This window comes from Branchiostoma lanceolatum, chromosome 2 (assembly GCF_035083965.1).
Source record: "Branchiostoma lanceolatum isolate klBraLanc5 chromosome 2, klBraLanc5.hap2, whole genome shotgun sequence".
NCBI lineage: Eukaryota > Metazoa > Chordata > Leptocardii > Amphioxiformes > Branchiostomatidae > Branchiostoma > Branchiostoma lanceolatum.
This window is the reverse complement of record NC_089723.1, coordinates 28163634-28189669: the sequence shown is the minus strand read 5'-3', so window position 1 is coordinate 28189669 and position 26036 is coordinate 28163634. Positions and strand designations below refer to the sequence as shown.

Genomic DNA, 26036 nt, shown 5'->3' with positions numbered 1-26036 from the left:
TTGTATGCTCAGGAAATGCCATAAAGGGGCCTAAATTAATGTCGGGTTTTGTTGGTCCGCCACTGGGCAACCGGTTTCGAAAATGGTTCCTGGCACCCAGTTATATTTCCTGCTCCATCCTACCCTAATGTTAACGACATTCCTCCCTTCTCCACAGGAATAACAGATCATAGAACATCCTAGATTCTGTGGGAAGGCTCCATGTTGCCACCGAGAATGGGGAGAAACGCCATAAGATAACGCAGTGTTCAAGAGGAATATAATCTCTGGGCCGCACCGCTGTAGTGCAGGAGGCTTGTTGGAGAAAAAGGTCGAGGGCCAGGAGGAAGATTTATTTGCTGGGTGCCGCTGGCCGGCATCGGGACGAATAAGAGAAAAAAGCTAATCAGCCGTCATTTGTAGGATCGTGCTTTTCTATGTGTGGCCATGCACAAGAGGATGGATCATGATCGGGACAGAATCGCTGCTGACAGAAAGCAGTCGAAGTCGAGTGGGGGGCGCAGTCGAACCCACAACCCTTCCAACTCTGGGGTGCTCATGGTAGGACCCAACTTCAGAGTCGGCAAGAAAATTGGATGTGGAAATTTTGGAGAATTAAGATTAGGTGAGAAAATTTCCCCCTTTCTTGATTTATGTGCGTTATGTTCAACTGTTTGTCATTTTGTGGTTGATTAGGCAATGACTCATGTGTATAGGCTGTGTCTGGTGATGTTGAAAGACAAAAATGAAATGTAAACATTCAGCTGACATTTTGGGTGTGATATTTCTCTGCAGGGAAGAACTTGTACAACAATGAGCATGTGGCCATCAAGCTGGTAAGGATTGTTTGCTGTTCAGCCATTTTTGTGTTATGGAATTTTGGCAGTGGCCATTTTGCTCCTGTACTGCCATTGTTATTTGCTGACCTTTGTTTGCTTACCTAATGGTTGCCAATAGCTGCAATGTCCTCACATCCTTTTTCATGTGCTTAATTCGTTTTTTTCAGGAACCAATGAAATCCAGAGCACCACAGTTGCATCTGGAATATAGGTTTTACAAGGCACTCGGCCAAGCCGGTAAGTGTGTACTGTTATAAAGATGTTTCCTCTTTCAATTTCTTAATCCCTATGCATCGGTCATATCTCACTCTTCTATTCTTCTAAAACTAACAGGTGCTTTAATTTCTTCTTGTTTCTCATGTTACGACCATTGTTTGACAATATACTATATGTTGGAGGCTTAAGTCGGATATGTCCTTCCACTGTGTTACATGTAGATGTGCATGCAAGCTCTTGTCAAAGTGAATGTCCCTTAGGGCACGTGTTGGCTTCTATGTATTTATTCCTACCTTGTAGCTTTGACTTTCAAGTCATGTCTAGCTTGGCCCCATGATTTTATTAGAAATTGGGGGGTTATGAGAAAGTGCGATCGGTGAAACTGGCTAGAAAATGTTGTACAACCACCATTTTTTTGTTGCTAAATCACTACAAATGTAGGCATGTTGAATGAAGAAATACTTGAAAAATGAATAACAATACTGCGACCGTAATCATTGAAACTGGTATCACATATTTGTTAAATACAGTTCAGTTACATCACAACGGTAACAGTTTGCCTCATGTAGTGCAATAAGCAGCTGTTTGTGCACCCGTCAGGAAAGTGGGACAATTAATGTGCACAGTCATGGGTGTGGCTGTGGGGGCAAAGTTCAACCATCAAATGTCTCCATGTTGTTTCAACTGACCACCATGTTGTCCCATAATAGCTGATATATGCTGAGAATTACGAGTGTTGGTTACAATGTGCTTCATTGTTAGTGACACTGTGTCTTTGCCTTGATGTTTTTGGAACATTTTACTGTGTTTTGGTTGTATTTTCCCCCCAGTAGTGCTACTGTTTCTGGTAGTGTTCCACATGTGTGCATTTTGCCTAGGGCCATTAGTAAGTAGTGTTTCGCACACAATGGGAAGGTTACATGTAGGGTGATTCTAATTGTTGTCGCTATTTTAAACTGCATTTCTTTTTGTATTAGATAGAATCTTTTTTGCTCACATTGACAGGATTGAAATCTTGAACATTATGTTGCCCCCCCTCCCCATTCGCTGTCTTTAGTTTACTTGGTATGACTTCTTGTTAGTGCAATTCATTGTAACCCATGTTGTACAACCTTGCACATTAAAAAAACAAGCAAGTAGGAAAATCTATAACTCATAGATTTTCTTTCTTTCTTGTTTCTTTTTAATCTGTAAGAATATTATTGAACCATGAGTGTAGCAAAAGGCATTATGGGCATATGTTGTACATTTTGCATAAATTTTCCTAATGCAAATATGGAACTTACGATATCTGGCCTGGTAGAACTTGTAGAAGGTTTTGTCTTTTTTTTTTACATCTGACATGCAAGCACGACTAAGTCTCTAACTAAGTCTCTAACCCTCGCAAGAGGGGGCACAATAGATGAGAAACCGGATAGTGAGTAAGTGAGTGGCGATGTCCTGAGTATGATGTAGCAATGTTGGTAATGCAGTGAATGTATTGCCTGTACTGTAACCGTGCAACTTATACATGTGGGGCTGTATTGTTTAGGTATTTAACAGGAAATACATTCTTACAGTTGGATGGATAACAAGGTCAAAGGTCAGGTCCAGTCAGCTGTTGATAAGTGACCACTTAAAACGACTTTGCCTGGCTGCTCTGTAGCAAGTGTGATGAGGTCACAAGATCCCCTGGAAACTTCAGACAGGCATGTTCAGCCCCAGCTGTAAAACAAGTGTATGACTTGCGTTTTGGCGAGAGTGAAGTGTATATTGTAATCTGCTCTCGCCCTGTATCCTAAGACCTCCCTCTTAGAGACAAGTCAAGTAGAGGGAAGGGTGCAATTTGAAATGCAGGCCATGCAAGGAAAGTGAATGTGGGAACAGCATCACAAATAGACCCTAATCTTTTTTTTTAGTTTGAAAAAACACCCCCCTTCCCATATTTCTTTTGGGCTGTCCCCACAAAAAGTGTGTCTTTTGTGCTTTTGAAAATTGCTTACATCCCTGAATTGCTGTAATGAACCTTTTTGTTATGACGGTATCCCTACCAAGGTGGTTATGTTGTGAATGATTATTGTATTGTCATCCATTCACATTTTGAGGTTTTGGATAATCTTGATTAGTCTTAATTGATTAATTTGAATCTTAATTGATTAATCTTGATTACTTAGTTTTTAGTAATAATCAATCAAAGTCAGTTGTCAAGTGGGGTGGTATAAAGAAATACACAGAATCCAAACCAGTGGCAAAGTTATGAATGAGGACATAGGGGCTGTATCTTCAACAGTTTGTGCTCAGTTTTTAAAGAATAAACTAAACAAATGGTACCAAATTCTGAGGAAAGATCCTGGGATGTTTTCTTGCGTGGGTGCCTTAGCTACATGTACATGAAATGAACCTAGTTCTTACTACCCTGAGTGTAAGCATGTGTCATAAGACCTGTCATGTTATCCACATCCAGCGTTTGAAATACCCGTCTGCAATCTGCAAATTGCAGAAAGATTTTCAAGATTGCAGAAGAAAAATTAAACAACCTGCAGTTTTGCAGAATAAAAAAGAAGCAGGCTCAGGATACAATGGTTCTCAATTTAGCCAAGGAGGTTATAAAATTGATTTAGCTAGCGGCGCTGTAGATAAACTGAAACCAGCGCCGAGGGAACCTGACGGCATTTCCGTGCGTGCCGACTGCCTCTGAGGTTCGAGTATTTTCGGGGATTTCTGACACTTTCCGTGATAACTTCAGGGACGAATCATGTGAGAAAATTTCAAATTCGTGCATTTCCGTCCTAACCTCGCTAATCTCGGCGGCCACAATCTCGGGGCGGTCAAAAGTCGGGAAAATAATTCCCTGATGTTTCTAGTGTAAACATGTTGCAGCATTAGCATGCGATTCCTTCAGAGCCCGAACTCGGGGCATGGGCAACAGCAGTAAGGAAATGGTGGCCACTACATTAGACGGTGGTCCTTCAAGCACAGATGGCAGCGATGAAGTTGAAAACTACTCGGATAAAGGAGCACCGCCTTGTGAGCAAGGAGAAGGCGGAACATTTTCTCCTGTGCCGAGAAAGTGGGGAGGGGGGGGGGGGGGGCGCCCACGTGAAAAACAATAACATCGCCGGACCGTCTGGAGTCTGCCCGACTCTCCGAAGTCGGAGCCCGATGTTTACAACCGATAGCGATTTTTCAGATTTATAAAAAAAGTTACGCAGAGGCCTAGGTTTGCGTGAGGTTTTTTGTTTTGAATTTTTCTTTTTTTTTCTCGATTTTTTCAAATCTTTTCATTTATTTTCGTGGGCCGTGGCTGTGATTTTTGTCACAGGTCGTGTGATCTCATTACGCATCAGAACACGTATTCCTTGCAAGGATATAATGTCCCTTTCCTCCTTATCAGGCAGGTTGTTAATTTGTTTTAGATTTCAATACACATACTTAAATTATAAACAAATATTTAATTTGATTAATATTGAATAAATCTGCTTTTGCTTTTGCAATTTCATAATTCATTTGAATATTTTTCACACACATGGTCATCTTTGTCCCTACTACAATTTACAGCTGTTACATCATTTTAACCCCACTTACAAACACATGTGATGTCCCATTTTATTTCCTTTAACGTGAGTTTTAACAGAGCATTCTAGACCACCTGTTTGCTTGCCATTCTTCTATTTGTTCTAACCTGTTTCCATTGAAACAGCAGTGTTTGACCAAGCCCTCTTTGCAAATGCTGCCAACATAGAATTTCATTGATTTTGGGCAGTGTTGAAAGGTACAGGGTAAACATCTTACTTAGCAGACCTCTGCTTGACCGGAATTAGCACAGTGGGACTAGGGCAACACAGGACGTCTGGTAACTTGACGCATTTTGAAGCATCTTTTCACCCCAGTTAGTCGCTTATGGTATTTTCCCTATTTAGCCATACCGTATCCCCTACCTTCCCTATTTGGAGTTCAACACAAACCTAGCTAAAAGATTCTATGAAAAAAACATGTTAGAGGGCCTACATGCTCCTAGGCAGCCTATTTTGATTTCCCGTAATTCGTAGGTGTCTTATTCTCGTAATCGTAGCAAGGCAACCAAATTTTGCGTAATTGGCTTCCTTAATTTTAGCGTAATACAAAGGGGGTTCCTCTAGAATCAGTGCTAAGCATCGCGGGATCCCCCCTCGCAGACCCTCATGTTAAGCATCAATAAAATCCCTGTTAATGAGTGCCCAAACTTCGATGTCTGTCTGAAACACCTGCTTGGACACGAAAGGTTTGAAAGTTGCGTAGCCAAATAGGAAAAATACATACACGTAATAATCGGGGTCGGCCTTGGCTGACCATGCCAACCATCGGCCCTTGCAAGAATTTCTCTGTATCTGCTCAATCATTATGTACAGGAGTTATAGAAGTACATAATTCTCATTAATTATCTGCAATCTTCATGCATGTTCATTCTGTTAGCAGTACAATACAGTAGAATCAATAAGGCATAGATTAAAAGACATTCATTATGGGTAAAATTATAGGCTAGTTTACCGTACTTATGAACTTGACCTATTTCAACACTCTCGTCTCTAGTTTCAAAGTCAATTTATATTTGTATCAATATTATTTTGTATTGGTTCCACCATGATTATCCAACAGGTAAGCATCTTCGGGCAGTTCCTAATTATTGAAATGTCACCTTAAATTGCATGATTTGCACATGTATATCATAATGTCCAGGGCATGATAAGCATTTAGCTGCAGCGGGGCGACATTTTTCTGGATGTTCCATAGACCGTTAATATCTTCATTTTTTGACCTTATGTATCCTGGCGGCTTGTGTGCGGGAAGGTCCTGTTTGTTCTGGGTGTCTATGTGGAATGTTGGGCTGGTTACCAAAGCCGTAACCAACAGTTTACTCATGTGTAAAAGTAGGCCAGTTGGAGGCTATTCCTGGTAGCTTCTGTCAGGAAAATTTATCATTTCCCTTTGGAAACTATGTACTGGTCTTCTAATGATCACGGAATGTCTCTAAAAGGGGACGTTGAACACAGTTCGAACTTCTCTTATTCCAGGACAGAACAACCATGGACGTAAATGTACAATGTTTCTCTTTGTTCAATGACTTTCACTCTCTGACCCACCCTAGCCACTGACACTGTTACATGATGTACTTCACTATCCCCACAGAATGAATTTGAAGTCAAAGACGCATAATACATGTATACATGTACCACTGATCACAGTCTCACAGAGGAAGCTGATTTCATGGTATGGTGCTCTACTTGCATGCAAGTACCAGACAAATTAACATGGTGGCATCTGAACTATTTTGATTACTTGACCCATTTGAGGAAGCGGAAAATATAAAGAATTTGGAAAAAGACATGGACTCAAACCACTTACAGTGTAGCTAACCCTGTTCTGCCTTGGCCCTGATTTAAATGTATGTTACAGACTTGCAGTCTAGGAGACCAATCACCATGCATGGAAAATGGCGATGTCCTGATCGGGCTAGTGCATGACAACATGTGCTGGCCCGATTGGTGCTTCCACGGGCACTATGGGTCCATGAACCTGTCAAACCTGTATGCCTTATTGCTAGCTTGAGAATTCATCTGTGTTGTTAGAATTCGTCACAAAGAAAGATTTTTATCTGCACTTTTCAAAACAAATAATCGGTTTTGTGCAGTCAAAAAGTTGGGTAAGTCCAATTCTTTGTGTTGGAAATTGTATCCCCCAAATTAAAGTCCTTCTTCAATGCCTTATTACTAGATGGCCTGAAATCCTCTTTCGCCAGCGGGGCCCAACAGCCACCTAGTCTAGGTGTGTAATCCCAGCAGGAAGCCCTGTTCTGATTCTGTAGGTTCTAAGACTTACCTGGCAGCACCTGACATCAAACTGAAACAAAGTTGTAAATGTTGAAATGAAGTTTGAGTTTGAGTGATGAATATGATTACCCTTGCCAAGAAGGTTATGTTTTCGGTGCAGTTTGTGTGTGTTGATGTTTGTAGCCAGGATAACTCAAGAAGCTGTACATGTGGATAGACCCTGATATTCGGTAGGTGGGTAGGGGTCGGGAACTCTTGATATTGGGCCCCCTGGTAGCATTCTAAGGTACTGCAGAAGAATTCCCAGTTTTAATATCTCATGTTCTGGACATATTATGATGGTGAATTTTGAGTGGTAGATAGCTCTTTGGCAGAGAGTCAAGTGTTGTCGGTTTGGGTCCCCTGACAGCTTTTTTGAGATAACAATACATTCGGTGTCTTATCAAATTTAAAGATTCTACAAATGAAACTACTAGTTCTACTAGTACTTGGAACTTATTCACACTCACTTTTTTACTGTATGAAAAAGAAATATTTCTTTCAGTTTGCCACACGAACAAGGGTGTGTTGATTGCTAGGCTGACAGTTTGTTGACCTGCCATTGTGCCTCAATGGTTAGTGGTTTAGTTTGGCCTTGTCTCTGGCACACATGCTGTTAGGTTAGGTTTGCATCATATTACAAGTTTGTATTGTATTGGCCTTCTAACTTCTTCCTTGGGGCATTATAATTTATATGGCCTTGTGTAAGCACAGGATGTATTATTTGTGCACGGTCTATGTTGCTTTAATAAGAGAACATACAAAAACAGACTTTCAAATTTGTCTGGATGATTTTAATTCCTGTTCACTTCTGTCATCTTTTCTATGATATTTTATAATCTGGTATGTTTTGGCAGTCATTATGAGAGAAATCATTACACGTACATGCATGTACCATAAAATACAATAATACAAAGCCACTCCCCGTGCTCGAAATGTTTGGTGCAAATGCACATTTGTGCACTCAAAATAGGATCTGCGCACCGAAGAAGTAAGTTGGTCTGTATGTGCCCTGTCTGTATATGCAACAGTCCAAGCCAAGCAAGCATGGCATGTTTTGGACTGTCCTAATGCTACCTGGTCACTAAGCTCACCTCCATGGCGAGGATTAGCATCTCTTTTATCATTATTGAAACTACAGGATTGAAGTAACATAGCAGTACTGAAGAAGCATGCATATTTATTATAATGTGTGACAACAGTATCAAGATGTGAAAAATTGTATCGAAGGTCGACTGTAATACATGGGGGATTGTAGCATATCAGAAAGAAATTTAAACATCCGATTGCTTGATGTCTGACATTGTAAGATATGTTAATATGAAAGAGATGATCAGGGAAGCCTCTTGTACACAGTACACACACTGGGCTAATTAGCCTGTTAGGCAAGGTGACCCTACAGATTCAGCTGGCTCCACGCCCGCAGCATTTAGAACATGCAGGGCTTAAAATTCATTTTTAGGAACTGGTGCACCTAACCTAAAAATTTAGGTGCACAGAAGAATTTTGGGTGCACAACATAAGATAAAGTAGAATGCCAGCAAAATGTATTTTCAAACCCTACTGCCTCTCTTCAATCTGAAATTCCATAGCTAACTTCAGAATCTTAAAGCAACAAATCAAACAAAGTACAAAGGGTTATATTACTTTTTCAGATACTTAAATTTCAATAATGTTATGTATACCAGTGTACAATCATGTCAATAATACCTCTACCCTATAGCCTACAAAAATATCTAGGTGCACTGGTACACCCACAGTCAAAAAGTAGGTGCACAGCTCCAATTTTGGGTGCACAGTATTTCGAGCCCTGGCATGTATATATATATATATATTATATTACACTACGATTAGTATAATACTCAGCTTTGCTTTTTGTCCAACACATCCTCCACTTCATGTTGATATACACTGTCAAGGTCATGCATGGATAAAGCATTGGGTAGGAATTAGGATTGTTTTTTAAAGAACAAGCACTGGATATAAAATCATTGGCTCATAGAGTCATACTATATTTCTGCTATTGATCAGCTGGTACGTACATTTGTATGCTTTTATACTGGCGATACAGATTCCTTAATCTGGTCACAACTTTAGATACCCTTATGTGAAGCAATGGACTGTGTCAAGCTGTGCAATAAACAGGGACATGAAAGACCCGTGCAAAGGAGAACGTCCATTTTAGAGGCACATAAAACACTGCTTGTAGAAAAGCGAGCCTTTCAGTGGGATGGAAACACCAAGGGTTTGGTAATAAACACACCCTTAAACCTTCTTGATAGGTGCTTAATACGACATACACTGCTCTTATGTATAAAATGTGGCATAAGCTTCCAAGCTGTGTTTTGTCCTGTCAGTCCATTAGCACACAGTTAGGTATTATTTTCCATCCATATTTTTAGAAATGGAAATTGGTTGTTTCAAGGAGGTTTTATATATAAGACCTCCTTGGTTGTTTTGAGAATATTTTTATTCCACTTTTGTGCTTAGGAAGAGCTCCTAACCTTGAGGAAATAGATGTGTTATTGGGTGAAGTACTAATTGTTGTGTGCTACTAAATAAATACATCAGTTTATCCCTGGAGTCTTACACAGCTTACAGCACTAGTGGGTCTGTATGTAACAAATTGTGTTTTCTTCCTTTTAGAAAATGTAGACCTGTAATGCTACTTTCTATTTGTATATGTGCAATTCTATATTCTGTGTAAAGCCTCACATGTCATGATGTGTTTATGCATGTCTATGTCATCATTAACATTATGGTTGGGTAGACATTGAGCCATGGCTTATTATAAGTAAGGGGTCCTGACGTCTTTTGAAATGTGATTATCTCAAATTGGTAATGCTAACTTTATAAACGAGTTTGCGTCACCGTGTACCAGACACGACAAAACACTCGCTGATTGAATGAATGAATAGCCAAGGATACCACGCCTAGGTTAACATGTTGTGCGATTATTCTCACTTGTTTTCCATCGTCGTGACAACCAAACAAAGGCTATAGGTACAGGTGACCAGTTGTCACCCCATATCCTTTACCTGGCCTGTACATAGGTCTCACTGTCCAGGTCATATTGTTTACTAAAAGAAAAAGAAAACTGTGACCTTGTTGTTGTCCCCGAGGTGAACCAATACCCAGAGACAATCTAAGTTTGCAAGGCCATGTTTGTAATGGGCCGAGTACCTTGTGATTAATCCAAATAAATGTCCTGTAACGAACATGTTTTGACTCAGATTTCAGCTTAAGTTGAACATGTTGAGGAACAAAATTTTTTTATGAACTTCTTGTCTAGCTTAGTGATGTTTGTACATGATATAACTCTTCCTATGAATAAGTTCACATTGCAATTGTACCATGGAACTTCTAATTGATGATTTGTGTTGGTTGAAATAAAATGTTTATTGCATGTTGGTGCCTGGGGCGGGCTAATTGTACTTCAAGGGTTACAGTTGTACGATATAATATAGGAATACAAAAGAACAGTGGAATATTATAAATAGGCGGATTGACAAGATGATATCAATAGTGCACGACAAATGAAAGATAATTATATGTTCTGCAGTTGAATAAGAGAATGAGACATGCAAGTTTTGGTGTATGTCAAAGTACCATGCTGTCTTCAGTCAAATGCCATGTGGGGAAGTCTATTTGTGAGGCTTCCTTTGTTAAACTTAAAGATGCTATACAGTGCTCATGTTTTCTCTTATAAATCTGTATCCAGTGTACTGTCTCCAGATTGTACTATATTACTAACTGAACTGACAACATAAGGCTCATTCATTAGAGAAACATAACAGAATCAACATGCTGAAGTTGGAAACTTGATCAGTCACTGATTACCCCGACTTGCACAAACTAGTTTGAACCAACTGAACCCTCTGTTGTAGTACAAAGTGCTCAGTACCATTTGTCCACGTCTTACAGTTGGGTCCTTCATTTGACAACACTTAAAGCTACAGAGGGTAAGCAAACAGGCCACTGTTAGGGTCAACATACCCCTGAACTTCAGGGTGTTCAATTATTCATTGTGTAGTCCTGTAGATATTTGCATATTTAATTGTTAATGAGCTTAAGTAATGAGTGATAAATTATAGAAACTTCAAACATTTACATTAGGGAACGTCATATTTTCTCCCCTTCTTTTAAGGCCAATTTACATTGTATACATATGTGTCAAAAAGTCATGAAATGTTTGTGTTAGGAATTCAGCTCGCACCTCACCGGTTAGCATTCTGATTTACTAGGGCTGTATTTTCTTGTATCTTCCTTGGATTCTGGGGACAAAATAAGACATGAATTACATGTAAGTTAGGGTGTACTAAGTATTTTTGTACTCAGAGCCTCACCCTTAACCTATACAATATACCTTGCATCTAGCGATATAGGCTCTGCTAAACTGGGCTGAGGTTTCCACTTTTGTGGGCGTGGCCTGTAACCAGCTGTCAGCCAATCAGAGAATCCCCTAAATATTTTATTTAGGTAAAGCTGATTCTTTGATTGGCTGACAGCTGGTCAAAGGCCACGCCCACAAAAGTGGAAACCTCAGCCCGACAAGGCTCAGAGTAGAGAAAGGGTACTATGTTAAGTGTATAGTGTTTAATTCCTCCCCTCCACTGATATGTTTGTCATCCTATCTATATGCATGGTACGCACTGTAGTCTCTATATGAGTATGTAGATTATTCCACCTCTATGCACAGGAGTCTGTACATTTGTGGATTTGTAGGGAAGTGGAGTCTAGTTTTTGGCGATACCTTGGGTAGACCCTTTTATCAACCACGTTTTAAACACATTTCCCATTTTAGAGTAACTTTGACAACTAATAGATGCTGCATGGAATTTGTTCTCAGTATGCTTATTAGTATACAGAGACATTTTTTAGTGATAAACATGCATACTAAGAACTTAATTCGGGTATCACACCGCTGTTTGTTGTTAACACCTCTCTTTTCTGCGAACTGGCTCTGTCCCGGATGCTCCGACTCCTCCATGTCGTCAAGGCCCCAAAAGCCGCTGGACTTTGCCCCGGTTCTCGGGGAGGGACGGTACTGTATCCCCCCATGCCAGTTACCATGGCAATAAGCTTGTTAAATCTCACCCCACCCCACCAGTCTCCTGCGACATACGGCTTCTTTTGTTCAGCTTTTTTCTGACTACCACACGTTCTACAACCTTGTGTGGGAACGTTTTTCTGTTCATGACAGCCATGTTTTCCTTCTGTTTTCATTGCAGATTAAACTCTTTGTATGGTATTTTTTTCAAATTCATGACTTTGTATACATATATACATATATATGTACCAACAACACTGTATGAAAAAAGACATCTACTGTGATAAACTTATGTTTTGAGTCAGTTGTTGCCATTGATGTTTTAGCATGGATTGCTCAATGTCTTCTACTCCTTGATTTTCACTGATGTTGTATTATCTTGATTATCAAACTTTGCGGAGAAACATATAACAGTTATTACTAATACCACTCCCTTCCTTAAACTACACAGCACCTACCCACAGTAGAAGGTTATTTTGTACATAGCTTTTTTCCAGGAGACAAATGAATGTATACTATCATAGGTCAATCTAGCGTTGAAGAAAGGAAAAGAGACTTGATACTTTCCACAATGTACAAAAGGCACAAAAATATGTGTTGTATCATGTTACAGAACAAAATCTATTGACCGAAGAAGTTACCATGTAGCAACTGAGGTGTAGAAGGCATGTGTTATCTCCAAGCAGGCCTTTTTTAAATCATATTTGCGTCTTTCTTTCTCTGACCTGTTGAAAGACTGAGCTTGTCGGACAACAACCATTATTGACCGCTCTGCTTGGAGATAAAGTCATGTGACCTTTTCCGCAAAGGCATGACTCACTGCACATGTAGATAGACTACATCCACTTTTTCACAACCCTGCAAGTAAAAATACTCTACTTGGTTGTTATGGCATGATCAACTTAGTCTTACTCAAACTGACCTGCATGATTCCCTCAACTCAGACTTGAAGTTGTGGTGGCTTCTGAAGCCAAGTTTGTGGGGTACTGATCTATATGAGCCCATTCGCCACAGCAGTTTGCATTCATATGACCAGATGAGACATGTAGTTGTATGATTACAAGTTATGACTTACCTTTCATGACAACCTTCTTCTCCTCTAGGCCACACCAATTTATTTTCTTGGTTACCAGACATTTTTTGTAAAGATTTGGATGAGTTTAAGATGAACACACCGAAAACTTGCACCTGACTATTTTCACTCCCTGATCCTGTGTGTACCAAGGTATAAACTTTTACCTCAGACTCTGTTTTCATGTTGATCTTCCAGTTCAGCATATATTTTTTTAGATCAGAAAGCCAACAGATGAAATTGATGTGGCCTTAGCAAGCTATCATGAAATAGTTTTAAAATGGCCTGTTTTTATAGCCATGACTAATGCCCCCCTCCCCCATCTTGTTTTGCAGAGGGCATTCCTCAGGTCCATTACTTTGGCCCATGTGGCAAGTATAATGCAATGGTCCTGGAGCTGCTGGGACCCAGCCTGGAGGACCTCTTCGATCTCTGTGATAGGCAGTTCTCGTTAAAGACTGTTCTCATCATAGCAATTCAGTTGGTAAGTAGTTCTACATTTCTTTCCATTCAGGGCTCAAAATATGTTGTTCTATATACCTGCTATGCAGGATTTAACAACCTGTACTAACATAACTTTTACCAGTACCATCTATTCTCGTTTCATAAGAAAAAAACATTGCAGAAAAATGGATCACTCTGGAAACTGTTCATTTTCAATATTACAGAAAGTAACATTACAAATCAGCATAGTAGAGAAACATCCACATAGTACATACCCCAGTATAATAACTCTGCAACAGGTAAGGTACAGGTAGACATCAGAAATACCTGCACTTAAGGGATGTGTAGTACATCAGGTACAGGTACAGGAATCGGTTACCGAGGTTTAAGGACCTGAACAATTTGACACGTGCTCTTCTATGATGACAGAAACATAAATGAACTGTTGACAACATGAGGATGTTCATTCAATTTAGTTTCAGACAGAACAGAACTAAGTTCCCAAACACTACACCACAATGGTTATGGGCTCGTGGCCTTACACTGTTATTATCCCAAATCAACGATCTCACTGATTTCAACGCCAAATTATTTTCGTCATTTCCAGTGCTAAAGTTTCAGTATTGTGGTAGGATTTACGCGTCTTTAATCACAAATAAGAATATACTTCAAATTCATATAGGTATAATGGTGCACGCACCAGTTCTTCCGCGACAGGGGTCCATGGTAGTCAGCGACAAAAAAGGGACGAAAGGGTTTCGAGGGTCTGGGTTTGAGTTCACATTTCTCAAAATGTGCTTCGAACTGACATTAGATACTAACATGAATTGGTGTGTTTTGGGTGAAAATTGTGTTTGATCCGAGCCTTACTTCCGGATATCCATACGCGTTGAAGGTAAACTGCCCCTTTGACCCAGATTGACCTTTGTTGCGTTCTTTTGGCCGTGTTGCATTACCTCACGCGTCGGGTTATTGTGAAAATCACAGTGGTAGGATTTTCTTTATAATGGGCTTGATTATACCTTGGAGTTTTCTCTTTCTGACACTAACAGTCATTTTCATGTCAAAAAATTTTGTGATGTGTTTAGTTCCACGGGAAATGCCAAATTTTGCGCCTCATTTTTGACGGAAAAATATTTTTTCCCTCTTATATTTACTAAAATTACAAAGGTTGAAGAAACCGAAACTCAGGTTTTCTTGTAGCTAGAGGGATATCCTTCATTCCCATTCACAGTTGTTTTGGCTCAGAAGTATTTCCTGGAAGAGACGGTCGCTAGACTTGGGGGTCTGCAAACTCAAATTGAGACCCAAAATAAACTAGGGGGTGCCCCCATAACATCTAGTACATCGAGATCTGGTATTTTGAACCTGTACCGAAATGATTTTGTCAGCACCGGTTTCAATCCAATTTCACCAGCACTAAGCTGCACATGCAGGTAGTGTTTTCAGCCCTGCTGTTGAGGTCTGTTTCCCTTGACTTTCTGTGGAATCAAGTGGTGCAGTCAAGAACGGGGAAAGGCAAGAGTATTGACTGTTAATGGCACTTCATTTGGTAGAGCATGATTTCATGAGGAACCCTGGCACATGCTCAGCTTGTTGGCAGACAGCTATGACCACTTTGTTCTGCTGAAGATCACAAAAACAGATCCTCGTCTTTGATATTGTCTTTGACAAGTATAGAACCATCAATTCAACCCCTTTTCTTCATTGATTGAACCTTTTCATACATTGATTAGGTCAGGAAATCAAGGAGTCTAAACACGAATTCCAGATGGTGCCATCTAATTGGCTCATATTCAGATAAACTCATGATGATTGGTGAGCAGATAGTTCTCCACCCATCAGAAGCCTAGGCAGTGACACTTCAAGTTTATATATAACGAGCTATGTCTTTCCTTTGACATTTTCAACTGCTTTTCTATTAGTTATGAAACATCTCTACCAGCAGAAAAGCAACACAGAAAGCTACCCAGAATTATGAGAATTTCAAGTAGACTTGATTTTCATTGTACTGCGCCAAATTGCAATTAGGAAATTGGGCCAACTTTTCCCCTTGTGGTCCCACTGACATGCAATGGACGGGTAAAATACATGACCTCTATAAACAAAATAGCCGTGCCAAGAATGACATATTCTAAGTTTCGACTCCGAATCAGATACAAGTCTAGATAACTTTATTTGCAATCACAGTGTTGCCACTGAATCAAAACCAACATACAAATGATTAGGGCTCCTTTAAAAGATATTCTAATAGTGATTGCGTCGTTTTGCACCCATTGTTGGTATTTTGCCAGTTGCTGTTTTCAAATTTTCTAAGAACTTGCAATTCAATGTAACCAATTGGCCCCAGTTGGCGCCACTTTGAAAATGCCTTTTGTAATTTTAAGCAGTCCAGTGAGAGACCCACTTAACAACATCTGCCTAAACCCGAGTCCGCCCCCCCCGCACACTTCTCACTAGTCCCTATGACTAGTACTTGAGATGTGCCGATATGAAGTGGTTAATTAGAAGAGGTTTATTAGCCCGCAGCATAATCTGTTAACGAGGTACGGAGAGTATTACCTCACACCAGCAGATTTGATGGGGTTACTTTCATTGGTCAGTCTATTAATGACAGAGACGATTTCATCAAACTAGGAGACCTCAGTAAGGATGACCCTGTCTCATGTCCACACCAGTGGATGGAATGGATGGATATTTTTGTCCTTTCAAATATTCTTCCATCTATAATTGGAGTGGACACTATTTTAAGTTGCACTCTACATTGTATAACTGGTATTCTTGATACATTAATATTACTTGAATTGGAGAGAATTTGACATTACACACTTTTGCAATCAACTGAAATAATAGCAGCAATTTTTGCATTTGTATATCTTTACCTCCTCAAAATCAAATGCAAGCTAGGTATGAAATGGAAGGCATAATAAGCCGTTCCATTGTGTGACTGTAGCGCTACTATATTTATTGTTTCAAACACGAACTCAAAACCACAGGGAATGCTCCATTGTCTCCCTACCGCGAAATTGAATCCCGGCGAACATTTACAGTAATTGAATATGACCAAAATTATCTTGCATATTATTATGCTTTCATCATCAGTGCTGATCCATGTATCAGCTGTTTGATCCAGGATTTACACAGGATTATCTTTTTTTCCCTCTGCACAGCATCTAATCCCATGCTGACCTGTATTTCTAGCAATAAGGACATTACGATCACATACACTCAGATTACATGGGAAAGAGATTTACTACTGATAAGGAATATCTGTCATCACAGTCAGTGCAAGTTATGTGGTAAACTTTCAATGGCCTTGTTAATGAAACCAATAGCTTAGATCTTTAGCAGCGTAATAATTAGGTTCGATAACCCAATGTGTTTTAACGACAAGACGGTTTTACATGTGTACTGTAGTACGGCCATTAGAACGAGTATTGCCTGCCTGTGCATTATGTGGTAGTTATGAATAGTGTTGTTAGCTAGAAATGTTCACAGCACATTATTGGTCAGCAAGCACACACTGAAAGGTCATTCAGCAAAAAACCATGCTTCTCAATCTGCTTAGGGCTTTTGCAACAATTTTTCTATCATGATCAACTTGTAAGAGGTAACACTGTAACAAATTTAACTCTAAAGCTACATGTAATATAAGTGACTAAACCAGCCTGGCTGTATATACAGAAGATGATATCTACACTGGATGTGAAACCACCATAGTGATTCTCACAACCTTAAAGTTAAACGTACAGATGGCATGTTATACAAATTGTATACAGCACATGTCAAGTGTGGTTAATGATTCTTTGCCAGTTACAAAAACTTCCACTGTGTCTAACCAAAGCATGGTCCAATGCTAATAAAATGTCAGTGTTGTGAAGGTCCCTCATGTTGCATGTGCAGCTCACGTTTACAAATGGAGATATAACAGTTATGTTAAAATCAGTTAACATTGTTTTTAATCAAGAGAGTGCCAGTTCTGTTGCAGGACAGCGACCAATAAATAGTCTATGATTCTGGCATCTGGTGAAATCAGAAAAAGCTATCATTTCAAAACACACTTACCCCCCTATATTTCAAACCTCAAGAATTTACCCCACTTCTCCAAAGCCAAGTCTGACAGGTTAGGTTTGGTATAAGTGTTAACCGCAGAAGCCAGGCTCTGTATATATAAGATAGACAAGTCTAATAGTTTCTTGACACCAAAGAAAATGACACTCACTGTACAGCCTTAACTGTACAGATACATTAACTGAGGGCAATGTGATAAGTTAACATGTTAACTCCTTACAGGTCAACCATGTTTTGGAGATGCAGACTTGTAGTGCACTGCTTATTCGCAAAGCATCATGGGATACATGCGCACCCTCCTCTGACCCTGTTTATAACTTTTGTAATGTCTTCTTTTTGCTTCTACAGATAACAAGGATAGAATATGTCCACTCCAAACACCTCATCTACAGGGATGTCAAACCGGAGAATTTCCTCATAGGACGACAGTCCTCCAAAAACCAAAACACCATCCACATTATTGACTTTGGGCTGGCCAAAGAGTACATTGACCCAGAGACTCACAAACACATCCCCTACCGGGAACACAAGAGTCTGACGGGGACGGCGAGATATATGAGCATCAATACTCATTTAGGCAAAGGTGAGTGTATATGTGCATTGTACATGAACAAGTCTCAAGGATCCAGTCATACATTGCCTTAGATTGGAAGATTTCAAAGAAAACTGGATTTGAAGTCTGTGCATGTCATCTTGTTGAACGTTTTATCCTGAGGTGGAACTTCACTGACTATACATAGCATAGATTACATTTGCTATATCAAAGTCATCTTTTTATCAAGTAAGGATGGATGACTGCTTGTACATGTATGTGGATTGTCCAATCAAGAGCAATAAAAAGTCCCACTAGACAATTAAAAGGTTATGGATAAACAAAAGACCAAATGCATTATGATCATAATATTTTGCATTCAAACATGCCTTATACTCTTGGTACAGTATTAATATATCATAGAAGCAGTGGTGCCTCTTTGACAACAGTATGATTTGAATGCAATTATTGAATAATAATAATTGACATGCTATGTGATTTATAATGATTGTGTATTGTGGAAAAATGACATGTTGATGGATGCTGTTGTTCCTCTTTCTTGACAGAGCAAAGTCGAAGAGATGACCTAGAAGCGTTAGGACACATGTTTATGTACTTCCTAAGAGGTAGTCTACCATGGCAGGGATTGAAAGTAAGTCAACTTTTTTACCTAATAATGGACAACATATGATTAGTTGGCCACAAGCATGAAAAGGGTTAAATGTAGGTAATACTAAGATGACTCCGTAGAAAACATCAAATTCAGAATAATGCTGTGAGAATATCATTTGTAGAATGAGATTTTTTGCTTTGTTGATTGCTTGAGCAGCACAAAACTCAGAAGAGCCACAACTTGTTTGTTTTTCTATAACTAAAGATATTTCTATTGTCTAACAGGCAGACACATTGAAGGAGCGGTACCAGAAGATAGGAGAAGTAAAGAGAGCCACTCCTATAGAGGTGCTGTGTGAGGGATATCCAGGTAAGAACCAACTTTGCTCACATAGGAAGAAACCTGCATCCTTTCCACATTCTTACATGACAGCAGTGTTGAAACAGTATACTTGAACCTGAATTTGCTCAGTCATTGTCATGCACTGATAGAGATGAAAAAGTACAAATCTATTTGAGGGACTGTACTTGTTACTGTGGTCTGTTGTGTTGGTTTAGAAGGGCCATGCACACGACCAGATGATGATGAGTTTAGAAAACTTTGTGAACCGTGCAGGATACCTGTCTTGCTCCCAGTCCCATGTTCTGACACCAAGTCTGGAGTAAAAACTATGTACCCTCTGTATAGAAGAGATGGCCACGTACCTGCGCTATGTGCGGAGATTGGACTTCTTCGAGACGCCAGACTACGACTACTTGAGGAAACTGTTCCAGGACCTGATGGACAGGAAGGGGTGGAAGAACGACGGGGAGTTTGATTGGACAGGAAGGCAGCTGGTACTTAATTTGATCATTAACTTCTTAATGTATTCTGGAGAAAGGATTAACCATTATCAGAATCAGTTGTATAATGAGTAGGTGTTAGCGATAGCAAGTACAGCTTCAATTGTGCCTAAGCAAGAAGATCTAATGCCAATTTGTGATGTTGATATGTTTTATTGACATTAGATAACCTTTGCTTCAAACTTGATTTGATGTTGATTCTTTAGTGTGTATAATTATCAATACATGTATTATGAACAATGCACTAAAGAAGTCAGGAGTGATTAATGTTTATGTTCGGGTTCTGCAAATAAGGCCACTTTTACACCACATTTTGTGTGAAAGTAAAGTTATGTGCGATGAATGAATGTACAAATCTGTGTTTTTAACCAGTCCACGCCTGTTGGCTCCATCCAGAGCCACACCAACGATGGACCCCTGTCTCCCATCCAGCCAGAAATTGCACGCAGAGACAAACAGAGCAAGCCCAGAGAGGTGCGTCTTGTATTTGTCTTTGGACTGGAGAGTGTAGCTCCTGTGGTTTCTGAGAAATAAATATAGAGACAGATTTTCCAGGCCTCAGAACAAATGAAAAGATACAGAATATATTATTGTGGGAGGGTCTAACTTAAAGGTAAGGTATTCCGTTTTGGGATGTATTAGAAAACTGATGTTCATAGCCATGTCTTGTCTACCTATATCTTAACTTGAAACAGTTGAAATTAACCTTCCAAGCCATTTCTACCAAAACCTGAACTTCTGAAAATAGAAATGATGTCAAAAAGCTATGTTTTATTACTGTAGCAATAACATTGTGTTGTAATTCATTGGAAAGCTAGTTTATTTCAATTTGAATTGATAACACATCTTTAATGAACACACGTTTATGAGTATGCGGCTTGAAGGATGGAAAATCACACCTTGTTTTTGCTTTTGTAACAGAGGGCATGGGAGCAACAGAGGACCAACTTGATGGTCCCCAACCCCGAGCTTCGCGGCTCCGTCCAGGTTGTCAGTTCCACGAACGGGGAGCTGAACAACGACGACCCGACGGCCGGCCACTCCAATGCGCCCATCACCCAGCAGGCTGACGTGGAGGTGGTGGATGAGACCAAGTATGAGAAACTGTACTGGCCGTTCCTTTCCTTCCTTGTTCTCTTTCTGCTGTGTGTTTTTGTGCATGCCACACGCTGTACAAGCCAAGGAGCTCACCTAAAAGTGAGGTGACAGGTTCATGCATCCCTGAACAAGACTATAACACCAAGTTAAAAATGCATCCCTCTAAATAGACTGATCCCATAGCCCCACCCACCTTGTCAAAATGTAGAAATGCAGAATAAATCATAGGAATGAAAATATTGGTCGAACCATCAATTGCCATGCTATCATTGATTGAAGTGCTAATTGTGATGGACAATCAAGATCGGTCTATTGTTGTGTTACTGAATCAGGGCTCTAGCCAGCTCCAAATTTCTTTCCATAAGCAAATTCTTAAACAGGGGGGCCCTGTACTGAATCAAATGGCTTCCTTTTTTACACAGCTAAAATGGGATTTCAGCTGACAAAAGTCTTGTAGAAAGTCCTTGTTCACAAGTTGTATGGAGAGCTGTTGGCTTGTGCAGCTAACAGAATGATTTTGTGCATGCTAGTACATGTAGGTTTGCTATTGTGTCTGTCTTCATAATGATGCATGCTGCAAACACAACATACAAGGAACAACCAATATATATGGATCCAAAATTAATGACAATGAGAATCAAATATACATGATACAATAGTTGCATGATAACAACACAGGAAAAGTTTACATGCATGCTAAATATGGCAGTGGTGTTTCTGAAGTGGTTTATGTACATGTACTCTAATTACATCATAGCCACCACTTCAAAAGCATGAGTTAATTTTCCTGTGTAGTTACACATTGCCTGGCTCGAAAGTCGTGTGACATACTTACAAAACAACTTTAGTCTATGTTACCACAGTTAGAACTGAAAGAAATGGATTCTTCTGCCCTGTGGAGAATTCTAAAATTCTCCATTCGATCGAAATTGTTGATGATCATCTTACAAATATTGTCATACAATGGCACAGTTTGCCTTGAAATAATGTCTCAAATATGTAAGCAAGAACTGTTGAGCCAGGTACATTTGATACATACATACTCTGATAAATAGACCACTTTACAGATCAAATCCTAGATTTACGTTAATATGTTGATACTGAGATTCACATTGATTGAAGTGATTTCTGTCACCTTTCACTCATCTCTCTCCATTACTCCTAATCCCTAATTTATGTTTCTCTATTCTCCTTTTCCCCTCCACTGTGATGTTTTCTTATATTGTCTATTAAATCTACCTACTTGCATGTCCATTTTCTGTCTCTGGTACACCTGTTCTGCTTACACCCTTGGCTAATGTTTGCAAACATACATGCTTGTTTGTTTGTTTGTTGTGTTTCTGCTTCAACTCCTATGTCTTTGATTCCCGACCTGTCCATCATGTACTGTGCTGCTGCTTCACTACCTTCCCAGCCTGTCTCCCAGCAACCCGTCAATCACTCTGTCCGTGTGCCTACCCCGTAGGTGCTGCTGCTTCTTCAAGCGGAGACGGAAGAAGGCCGGCACCCGCCGCAAATGACTGGTAGCCATCTACAGGCCCGACCAACGGAGCCTGATCTCCAACGAGCCCACGCAATAACGTCTACACCAAGCCTTCCCAGTCCAACCACTCCATGCCATGCGATCTACCTGCCGTCTATCCCGTACAGCAGCCACCCCCCTCCCACTGCTTTAGTTGGAGTTCAAATCATCGGTTTGACAGAGACATCACAGATTGTCTTTACACTTGGCACATATGTACTTTCAATGGAAAACTCCTGCACTATGCCATAAGTCTGGTCCAATATATAGTGGCTGCTGTACTGGATAGATTTTACATACTGAATAAATTTATATAGAACTGAATCACAGCAATTGAGAAATTCCTGCACTGATGCCCATAGAGATATTGAGTGATGTTCGAGAACTGTCCCCCCACCCACGTGTGCTTCTAGTTCTCTAGTGTCCTTGTAATCATTTAGTGGCTAAAGACAAGGTCTAGAGGAATTACTCTTATGCTTCACAACTTTTTTTATCCTTAATAAGGGCTTGTGCAGAGATTTCTAAATTGCCTGTGGAATTAAGCTTGAGTTGTTGGAGATCTGGTCCTCCCCTTCCCTACCATGTACAAAATACCTGCTGCTGTCTGATAAAGGAGTGCTCTTGGAAGTTTGGAATTTTTCCACTTGATTGTCAACCTTTCAAAGTATGCCTGTCTCTGGATTGCATCGAGAATAAGATTTGAAAATAAATGACTAAACCCCATATCCGTCAATGCAGGGGCACAGCTATGTTGTGCCCCTAGAGCTTTGAAGGAAGGGCCTGTAGATTTGAATACCTTCATTTGGAAAAGTGTCTGAACTTCGAGGCAATCCATGGTACGTGTAAATTTGATGTCAGTACATGTGTGTGTGTGCTGAAAAAACCCCATGGGTGCCGAGATTTGCAGATGTTTAAGTCCTAGTGTACTAGGTGTAAATGTATATCACTTGTGGACAGCTTGATTTTTAACATTCCTCCTTGAGTTGTGGTCGCGGTTGAGTCGTGGGTGACAACGTTTCCTGGACTGATTTTAGCCGACAAGTTGTCACATCTACGGACCAACCACGCAAAAAATAGCGTAGCACTTTTTTGAGACCATTCAGGTTGTCTTTGTACCGTTAAATGGTTTCGTCAAATGGAGACTAAATGTAGCAAGCAGCAGTGTCCACGATAGCACTCCACAATAGCCTTCATCTCTGTGGCTCTGGGACGTGAAAGTTGAAGAACTACCCAAGTTACAGTACAGACAAATGGGGATGAAAGGAACAAGTACTGATGAAGCCGTGTTCTACATGTGTGGTTAGCCGACACAGTCAACCCAGTACTTGCAGCAAATCAATAATTTTGCATAACTGCTAGATTTCTGCTTTCTGAAATGGAATGTTATGAAAAAGGAGGAATTTAGACAGCATGTGTTCCATGACAGAAATTGGAATGTGCTCTATTGCTAAAATGGGGACAAAGTGACCCGAGTGGTAAAGTTGCAATATGATTTCAAGTGCTGCAGGGACATCAGGCATGGCTTCAGAAGTACACCGTACTCAACAGTTGGAAATATGCCGCAGAACTAGGCACCAGTTTTTCTGTCTTGTGGCATTAATGTTGGATCATTCCTAAAGTAAACATTTGCTTTTCGAGTGGTGTCGAGACACCAGACTGCCTAAGTGTCACGACATCGTTTGTGACAGGACACACTTGTACAATACTGTAGCATGTTTAATTTTTTTTGTTTTCGTTTTTTTTGTTGCAAACGAAGGACACTGTGTAGGTGCAATCATCTGAGACTTTGTACAGAACTTTTTGGTCAGCACCTATAGAAAATGTCGAGCTTGTTATAGTCCCTTTTTCTCTTAACAGATTTTTGAGATTTTTTTCTTTTCAACCCAAGCAGAGAAGAAGCATTGTTCACTGTTGTTGCTGCTTGTGAGACCACCATGTGATCTTAAAAAGAACAAAATATGTAAAGAAAACAAAACTGTTTTGTCATTGACTATATGTGCCCATATAATCTGTTTCCTATGTCCTTATCAATCAATCAGAAACCTCAGCTTGTAGTAACTGCTCGATGCTACCATCTTATTGTGTGCAGCTGATCTCAGAGCACGTTTTGATGTTTTTAACTAAATGTGCGGGCCCAATTGACGTGGAGATATGCTGCCAAAATCACATTGTACTACATGTAGGCACTGGGATGACAAGTCTAACGGAGAAGGGCTTGTAGTTGGCTCAGTGGCTAGGTGCTGCATTGGGAGGGAACTGTTCATTCCGACTAGACAAAGTCACATTGTTGACGACCAACACTTCAAAACCCTGTGAACATTGACTTGACATTATACAACTTTCTTTGTAAAAGACACCCAATGCCTACATACCATCTTTGACAAATATTTTGTGACTGTTTCAAATAGCAACATTTGAATTTTTCCTGTGGATGTCCTATCAGTCAAGGGGTATGCAGTACAGAACCCTTAACAGTGGTGGTTTCTGTGAGGTTGACCCTCCCATTTCTTTGTGTTTCCAAAATGGTCTCCATTCTCAGTACCACCCAGGGGGTAGTTGACAGAAGTAACTTGTGCCTGTGTATAGCCGACAGAAGGGTGCTCTTCTTACAAGACCCATTACATTGTACAGTATATGATGTATGTCGATGTAGCATTCTGCTGAGTTTGCTCCTAGCTCTGTATACACAGTTGCAGGCTTGCCATCATGTAGGGTATGGTTAACAGTCCAGAACTAACCAAAAGTTTGTTAGTGTTACCCTGCAAAAATATCCACTGTTTCCCTTTGTGATTATTCTTTGTATATACAAATTTCTCCAAACATTCATGTCACAAAGCATGAATGCCCAGTTCTGTTTCCTTGTGTCGAATAGATGTATTTTGACTTGCCAAATCCATTTTTTCCTCTAAAACTTTGTACATAAATCAGCAGTTATTTTCACTTTGGCACGTCGAGTCTTGTTTTTTAATACTGACCAATAGCCTAGGAGCCGCATTTAAAAACGTGTTAGTTCCTTGATGGGTTTAAGAGGACTTGAAAGTGGCCATGGATTTTTACAGGGAATACTGGGGATGTCTGAGTGGGCATGATTTTTTTTATTACATATTTTTACCACTCTGGAAACATTTGACATGCCATTGAAGTTGTCACAAAACCACTGGAGGAAAGGTATATTTTGTGATTGTTTGGCTGTAAGCTTAACCAGCGACAGGAAAAAAAAAGCCTGTTGTTGCACCAAACCCTACATTATGGCAAGACTGCACTGGAAGGATGAGACTATTTTCCTGCACAGAGCGAATTAATTGGAATAACAGTTAACAATTTTGTGAACTACAAATTTGTAGATGTGTCAAGTCAGAAGCGATACAAATCCAAGAGAAATTCAACTGCGGCATCTTTGTATTTTGACAGGCTGTTCTACTAGCTGAGTAAGTCATTTTTGCTGTACACCGAGCTGTGTGCAAACGTGCATTTCTTGTGATGAGATGTATTCAAAGGAATTTTAGCTTGTATCTGCCAGGCTTTTCATCAAGACTGGACATAGCAGTGATTACAGGAATACAAATTAGATAAATCAGTGCTTGTAACAACCAAATTTTGTTCCGAAACTTTCATACCAAGTTCAGCATTTTCAAAGATATAATGAACTGTTCCCCACTTGTGTCTCTATCATCTCTGAAAAAAAAACTCTGTGTACATTTAATCGTAGAATTCTTTGCTCTCTACATGAAGTTTTTGTTTGAGCTATTCTTGGTCACAATAGTGTCATATTTTTTGTGCAGCTCCTTTTAGTGAATAAACAATGAGAAGATGGGACATTGTCATTTGTGTGCTTTTCATTTTGGAGCCTTTGTGAAAAGGACATGTGGGTTTCAAGATGATGCACGTGGGCAGATCTTAACCTGCTGCTGTTACTCAAATATCCAAGTCTAA

General features: G+C 39.9%; 1 protein-coding gene across 5 annotated transcripts; it reads left to right on the top strand.

Moving 5' to 3' along the window:
• Window positions 1–207: 207 nt before the first annotated feature.
• LOC136428387 (casein kinase I-like) lies at window positions 208–25919 on the top strand. Of its 5 annotated transcripts, none has more exons than XM_066417850.1 (11): window positions 208–604; window positions 775–815; window positions 986–1055; window positions 13317–13465; window positions 17845–18079; window positions 18595–18680; window positions 18926–19010; window positions 19332–19477; window positions 19856–19957; window positions 20405–20577; window positions 22047–25919. In XM_066417850.1, exons 1-11 carry the CDS (start codon window positions 427–429, stop codon window positions 22099–22101), a joined length of 1320 nt encoding a protein of 439 aa, XP_066273947.1. In that variant the 5' UTR covers window positions 208–426; the 3' UTR covers window positions 22102–25919. The 5 variants fall into 5 exon arrangements, with proteins under 5 accessions (XP_066273947.1, XP_066273944.1, XP_066273946.1 ...); XM_066417847.1 differs by having other exon boundaries at window positions 20405–20589; XM_066417849.1 differs by having other exon boundaries at window positions 19329–19477; window positions 19880–19957; window positions 20405–20589.
• Window positions 25920–26036: the final 117 nt, after the last annotated feature.